At 37.4% G+C, this 8,240-nt stretch overlaps 1 protein-coding gene across 1 annotated transcript in view; it reads right to left on the reverse strand.

Annotated features, from left to right (window-relative positions):
* Window positions 1–8,240, reverse strand: part of LOC107014611 (cleavage and polyadenylation specificity factor subunit 1) — a 43,078-nt gene that overhangs the window by 23,417 nt on the left and 11,421 nt on the right. The window contains exons 12-13 of the mRNA XM_015214589.2: window positions 4,999–5,127; window positions 1,487–1,564 (exon numbers count right to left, since the gene is read on the reverse strand). Coding sequence (XP_015070075.1) covers window positions 1,487–1,564; window positions 4,999–5,127 — 207 coding nt within the window. The remainder of the gene's footprint in view (window positions 1–1,486; window positions 1,565–4,998; window positions 5,128–8,240) is intronic.

The raw sequence follows: 8,240 nt of genomic DNA on the forward strand, positions 1-8,240 counted from the left end.
TAAACTGTGTCATAGCAGCTTTTCAGGCAGCTGTGATTTTAGTGTGAGTGTCTCAATGATTGACATTTCAAAAGACCACTCTCCCACCACCAGATAAACCTTGCTGGAGGATCCCAAATTGATTCAGTAACACAGATGTGAGTCCAAAAGAAATGGTGTCTTTTCTCCATGCCCTCATCTATATCAATGAATCCCCCACCTCTGAATTTAAGCAACTTTTCCAACCATGCATGTAATGGTATGTCAAAGCCCTTATCCAAGGATGGTCCGATTTTGGTGCTGCAAATTCAGTTCCGGGTACCATCGCTCTAGGATGAATCGCCTCCAATTCCAGAACCACTAGCCCACTAATACCATCTATTAGATTAGGTCTTAGGCCTAACTCACACCCCAAAAGCTAGCTCCTCCCCCAAGTCTTATAAGGAGTCCACACATCTCATTAACCACCAATGTGGGACTTTTATCATTCTTTAACACCCCACTTCACGCCTAGTGTGTAACATCTGGTGCGTGGGCAATTTTGATTTTGGGGGCCCCAACATCGGGTGAGACGGGCCCTGCTCTGATATTAAAGGATGTTTGAGCCACGGAAAGGCCTCGCATGAGAGAAGAACAGAGAGAGAAAGAGAGCATATATAAGGAGCTCGTCTTGTACATTGTTAGTCAATGTAGTAAAAGAAGATCTTGTTTCTTCCCTTTTGACAACAGTCACTAAAACTAACTCTTCACAGCAATAGGAAATAATGGAAAAAATCCACCGTTCAGATAACAAAAGAAGGTCCTGACTAGTTGTTTCTAGTATGTATGAACCTCTTAACACTTCAAGCTAAATACACCATATTCCAAAACCTATATCACAAAGTATGCTGCTAGACTCGGATCATTACCTCTTCAAAGAACAATAAACCCATGTAAATGAGTGTGGGTGGATAACAGAAAGAGAGGATGTCTTAGCATCTTAGCAAAAATAAAACACACCACAAATAGAAATGAACATCCACACAGGGGCGGATCTAGGAGGGGCGACGCGAGGGTATTCACCCGAACCCCCTCGGCAAAAGCTCACACTATCTATACAAGGTATATTTTAAATTTTGGTGAGCATATACAGACTTTAAATCCCTTGAACACCAGACTTGGAGGTTGGCTCAATGGTTTAGGGGTTTCAAAATTCATCTTGAAGTTTCACGTTCAAATCTTGGGGCACTACATTTTTATTTTTCAAACCTTTTTGAACCCCATTAGTGAAAATATTAGATCCATCATTGCATCCAGATAGCTGTTCTTACCATACTTAAAGCTTGCGGTAAACAAGCATAACAAAAAAATAGGAAGAAATTATAAAGGTAGCACAAGCTTTGAAGTTCAGCAAATAACATGCAATGACAAGATTTATCACATGTGATGTGATGTGATGTGATGCAAGTACTAGGAAGTTTCACAGAGCCTTAAAACCAGAAGAAACTGGAGTAGAGAGAGAACATACTTGGGTGATCGTTTCTGGGCGGATTGATTGCTGAAGCACACTCAGAGAACCATTCTTTCCATGACCTGAACAGCATACCTGACAATGTCCCAAAGAGATTAAAAAGATCTCATACTGGACCTGAAAACAAGTAATAGAGCATCGAAAAGCTGAAAAAATTTTAATCACACTATATCATATTTTAGGTTTTTGTATTCTGGACATTTGTATGTTCCATGAACTTCAGCAAAAGGACTTCAACAAAAACAAAAATTAACCTTATGAGTTACAAATCTAAAATATATTACCACAAGATAATTTTTAGTTTCTATTTCTCGTTATTTTATAACCAAGAAAATCTCGAAGGGTCCAGCTCAGATTCGGAACTCAGTGGATAACAGGTCCGGCTTTTTACCATTCTCCACTTAGATACTAGGCTTTTGGTTGTAGAAAGATTTAAACCCGTGAAGTGCATCCGATCCACACATCATGTTCTGCACTCTTACCACTAAACCAAAGCTCTAGGGGCTTAATTCTCACATATTATATTATAAGCATTATAACCATTACTTGATTCTATTGTTGTATTTGAATCGGAAAGAAATATCTTACATATAATTTTTTAAATCTTTTTTTTCATGTTACAACAGAAAACAAGTATGTGTAAGTCTTCTGCATGAAGAAAGATAACAGCAATAAGGATCAGTTTACAATAAACAGGGATCTCATCATAACTTCCTTCCAAATATCAGTATGCAATCAAATATATATCCAGGGTAGAGTTGTTGATTTAAATAACATAGATATAAATCCTCCAGAAAGTTCACTTAGAGGTGGAACATGCATATCAGAGGAGTTAATTTCCATGATATCGTTGTAGTGCAGGCTCCTACAAAAGAAGCAGGATTGCAACTGCATATCACAATTTGGATAATCAAAGCTCCAATGAACGTGTGTTTCTTCACATGAATGGAAGCTAGGATATATCCATGTAATACATTATCAAAAAGAGGCAAAGTCTGCACATAATTGGTGTTACATGTGTAAGAACATAGGGAGATAACATGATTCACCTGCTGATCCATCATCAAGCAGCAAACGACTAATGGAGGACAGTTGCAAACCTTACACCATGGAGAGTGAAGGATATCCTGACCAGCAAGGTCATCAAATGGAAAAGTAGGAGAAAGAGAAAGAAAGCATGCAACGTTCCTTTGGCACAGATTGGATCCTTTGCGACGAGAAACAAGAGATCTCTTGAGGTGGTTCAAAACACACTTGTACATATTAAGTGTACTTTATGGTTTTAGTCAACTTTTTGAGGGTCCACATGATTCCAGGGAGTGCTGATGATTGGATATTTTTGTGGAGAATCATGCTTTGTTAGTTTCTATCATTTCTTATACACAACTTGACTAATGTAAAACTTCCTACAATCTCTTGTCTACTACTTGACTACTGTATCCAATCTATTAAATTGAAGGTACGATAAAAGCTTATTAATATATGCCAGAAAAGTGCTGGTTAACAGTACATCAAAAAATTTTAAACAATGAACAGAGATGGTCAATCATGGCATCAGGATCTAATTCTCGCCATCGATAATATTTTTACTCCCTGTCCCAATTTATGAGGCACCATTTGACAGTGTACAGAGTTTGAGAAATAAGGGAAGACCTTGTTATGTTTATTGCCCATATTAAAGTCGCTATAATGCTTACTTTTTGTTGACTTTTCTTCACGATAAAGTGTAAGTGGGACCCCAAGAAGGTAACATGAGGATGGTGCCATTAATAGTTCCAAATAAGGAAAGGTGACATTCTTCTTGTTACAAACTAAAAAGTAACGGTGCCAGATAAATAGAGGGAGTATATAAAGAAAAAGTACATCCCATATCCAGTATGGCTTTGAAGGAACTGGACAAAACCAGAAGGAATTTTCTATGGGAAAGGAATAGCAAAAGCCATAAATTTCATTCGGTTAATTGGCCAACAGTCTGGTTACCAAAAAAGTAGATGGTCTGGGCATTAGAGACTTAGCACTACACAACAAATGCCTACTTATGAAGTGGTTGTGGAGATGCACTCAAGAGGAGCAGAACCATTGGAAGGATGTGATTATTGCTAAACATGGAGTCCTAAACCACTGGTGTTCTAAAAATTCAACAGAGCCATATGGAGTTAGTGTCTGGAGAAGTTCTCTCAACACAAACACTTAATAGCAGGGAATGGACAACATATCAATTTCTGGAGGGACGAATGGATAGGGAACTCCTCTTTAATGGTTGCTTATCCTAACATGTTCCAGATAGCAACTCTACTATTCAACAATACAAAGAAGGGAAAGGGAATTCCTGGAACATCATCCTCAGAAGGAACATCCAGGATTGGGAAATGGGGGGGTTGGTCAGCCTACTAGCAGCACTTCACAAAGTTGCAATTAGCAATGAAACACCAGACCAACTCAATTGGGGAGAAAGAAGGGGTGGGAAGTTCTCAGTTAGAGCAGCATTCAAGCATCTAGGCCCAGAAAATGCAATTAAAGACCACTGGCCTTGGAAGTTTATATGGAAGATCAAATTGCCCCCTAAGATTAGCTGCTTCAGCTGGACTGCACTTAATGGAGCTTGCCTGACCCAAGACAACCTGACCAGAAGGAAGTTTCAGATGGCTATCAGATGCTATAAGTGCATGAAGGAAGAAGTAACACAACCACCAATTTCTACAATGTCCAATAGCAGCAGACTTGTGGCGTATGTTTTTAGCTCTTTTTGGCCTCAAATGCGCCATGCCTCAGAATATCGGGGATGTTGTGATAAGCTGGAGTTGCTGGAAAGTTGAGAGCACCATCAAGAGCATCCGGAAGATGATACCTGCAGCCATTTTTGGAGTATCTGGAACTAAAGGAATAGAAGAGGCTTTGATGGAATATCAACTATTTACCAATCTTTAAAAGTTAATTGCCTCATGTTTCTGTATAGTTGGGTTTATTTATTCCCCTCTAGATTCCCCTGGTTCATTTCTGAATTTTGTCAGCTCCCTCACTCTTAATTAACAATGTAAAGGAAAGCTGACCTGTTGCTACTAAACTTCTGTAACTATAATGCATCTACTTGATGCCTGCAATAGAACTAATTACTTCATTTAAAAAAAAATTCATAGCTTATAAACAAAGATTTCTTCAAAATTTTGTTTTAAATACAAATGAGAAGGCCAACACCTCTAATTCAGCTTTTCAGCACATTAAAGTCTACATCAAGATAGTATTTTACCAATGAAAACAAAATTCATGATACCACCAAATAATCAAGTTTATGTGGTTTTCTGATCCTTTAACATTACATACAAGACAGATTGCCTCATATACTGAAGACAAACTAGTCATACAAAAAGATAGAGAGACGACAAGCTGGTAGAGTATTTTAGTGTTAAGCAGAGCAATTGTAAGTGCATATATCAAAACAAAGATAAAACAAGTAAACCTCGACCATTAACTGGATTCAAGCTGGGTGGGCTTTCAACAAGAGAACTAACCAGTTCATAATTACTTTGCTTGGCAATTCCAGTAGCATTCAGGTCAGCATTAATTCTCATACCATACGAAAAGTCTTTTAGAGGGCCAACATTGATCAGGGAATCCCTCACTGCAAATGAGAATGTCTTCTGCGACCACGGAAAATCATGCAATATGGTAAGTAATAACAGAAGATGATATTAATGATAAAAACAGTGGAACAAAATATCCAGAAGTAATTCTGCAATCATATCATAGACAACTTATTTTATGACCTAGAAATCCATATGGGGTCATGCAATATGATAAGTAATAACAGAAGATGATATTAATGATAAAAACGGTGGAACAAAATATCCAGAAGTAATTCTGCAATCATATCATAGACAACTTATTTTATGACCTAGAAATCCATATGGGGCCAACCCCTGGGACCCAACCGTAGTTTTCTAAAGTTGCCCTTCTATTCTTCTCCCCTTAAATACCAGATTATTCCTGTCAACTTATTGTTCTCCCATATTAAGACGCAAAGCTTCACAAATTCGGCAAGTATACTAGGGTTTCATGATCTTTTTTTAGCAAGTACTAAGCTGTCATATGATTAATAGACATGATAGTACAGGACAATGAACAAAACAGAGACATGTTAAGCAAATCTCTCCAATGTGACAAACGTGGGAAAAGAAAAAAGTCATGTAAAGACCTCTAAAAGCTGGATGCACAAACATGATGAGACAAAAGCTATATGCAACTTCAGCATGGTATATCCTCAGAACAGTAACAATACAATTGAACATTACAAAGATCCATCAACTGACACAATGCTTCAGAACATGTCTCCCTTTTCTTTTTCCTTTTTACTTTTGAAACCCGGTAACAGTATATATATAAATCATGATCAAAACAGTATATACTGAAACTATATATACAAAAGAGATCCCAAATTTTACAGTCCTGTGACTAAATTGAATCTAAAATATCAATAATAGAAACAGTATTACTTGAGTATATCTGATTACATCAAAAACACAGGATCAAGAGACAATTTAGCTTTGATCTTCTACATACTATTCTCTACATTCTTAAAACATCTGGAGCAGTTTCTCTACTGCCAAACTATTCACCAAATGCAAGCCGGGACAATTCATTGGGCACAGTCCAAGATTTTTATTTTCCTTTTTTTAAACTTATCAAACACGCACAATATAATCACCGAAGTGGATCTTGAGGAGGTTAGGATTTCGCAAGGTAGAGAAGTTGTTTCCAATAGACCATCGGCTCAAAACAAATGTAACCGGCTGGGGAAAGTACGAAAGAAAACGAGACAACAAAATAGCAAATGTACAAAACAAGTGTAGCAAATAGATATTAATACACCTTGGGGAAAAAGAAACTATCTGATACCTAAATTATACTACTAGAAGTATGACAACACTCGAATGCCTACTAGCCTTTTACTTTAATCATTAACCTCCATAACGTCCTCAATTTGCTAAAGTTGTGCCATGCTTTATCTAATCACCTCCCCCGGTTCTTCTTCAGCCTATCTCTACATCTCCAAACTCCTGTTACAGTCAACCTCCCTCCTCACTGGCGCATCATCGCACCTCCTCTTCACACGTTGGAACCATCTTAGTCTTGCTTCCCTCATCTTGTCTTCCACGGAGGCCACTTTCCTCTCGTTACATATAACTTTGTTCTTAATATATATATCTCCTAGTATACCACGCATCCATTTGAGTATCCTCAAATTTGCTACTTTCCTCTACTAAACGTGTGCACTCTTTTTTTCATTTTCTTTTTTTTTTTGAGAAACTGGTAAACTAAACGTTGCACTCTTGACTAGCCAGCATTTTGCCCCATAAAATAGTTCTTGCCTAACCACTCTTATGTAGAACTTGCCTTTGGGCTTCGTATTGCACGGTACCGCAAAGACTCCATTCACCCACCCGTTCCAATACAATGCACGACATCATTATCAATTTCCCAGTCTTCTTGAACTATGGTCCCAAGATACTTGAAGCTCTATCTTGGGTATGACTAGTGCATCATCGATCATAAGTTTCACTTCTGCCTCATGTGTCACATCAGTGAACTTGTAATCTGGTAATCTATGTTAGTCCTGCATAACCTGAAAACTTTAGACTCAAGAGCCTCTCTCCAAACTTTCAACCTATTATTAACTTCACCACATGTCTCATCAACAAATATAATGTCATCAGCAAATAATCCTTTATCTTTAACTTATCCTACCAGCGGTGAAAGCAAAAGCAAGATGCACAAGCACTTCGCCGCTCTGCATGACCTCAAGCGAGGTTACGTGCCACAGGGCCCTCTACAATTCCTTTTTTTTAATTCTAAGTTAGTCAACCAGATTTCCCTAGACCATTTTTATGGAAAATGGCAAAGGACATATGGAAAATTAATTAAGGGAGAAAATTTGACTGCCCAAAAATTTTGAAACAGAGAAAATGGATGAAATTATAAGAAAAAGTTAAAATCAATTAAACTTGGGACAAGTACAGCGGAACAAGCCTTCATCATGGGTAGCTTTTTCTCTTCTCTGATTCTCTCTCTTGTCCTTTTTATATGTCGCTCTCTCCTACTCATTTTTTAATTCTTTTTGTTTGTTATTTTTTATAAGGGATAACAACAACAACAATAAACCCAATGTATTCCCACAAGTGGTGTATGCGAAGGATAGTGTATATGCAGACCGTACCCTACCTTGGAAGGTAGAGAGATTTTTCCGATAGACTATCGGCTCAAGAAAAAGCATTATGGAACAGTTCAAGAACAGGATATAGAGACACTCTACGATGCCACTCTCACCTTGTCCCACATCTCATATCTATCTTTAAGAAGAGATATAAACCAAAAAAAAAAAGCTTCAGACTTGGTTGACTTTTTCTTTTAATTTGGTATTTTGCCTTTTTTCCTTTTGTATAAAGTGGATAAGCTAGTGAAGTTAAAAATAATGGCTTTGATACTGATATTCTATATCTTTATTTGTTTTTTTCATTGTAGAAAATTTGTAGAAATCAATATAACACTTGTCCATCCATGGTGTCAACTAATATAACTGTCACTGTGCATATGACAGTTGTAAAGAGACTAAGAGGGGACAATAATAAAGATACAAATGGTGAACTAAATATATTTTTTGAAGTCATGGACACAGTGCTGCACCCAATGGTGTTCACCTTTATATTCTTGTTGTATATCATTATTTAACAATTATAATTTCATGCAAAATGCCTTA

This window comes from Solanum pennellii, chromosome 3 (genome assembly GCF_001406875.1).
Source record: "Solanum pennellii chromosome 3, SPENNV200".
Lineage (NCBI taxonomy): Eukaryota > Viridiplantae > Streptophyta > Magnoliopsida > Solanales > Solanaceae > Solanum > Solanum pennellii.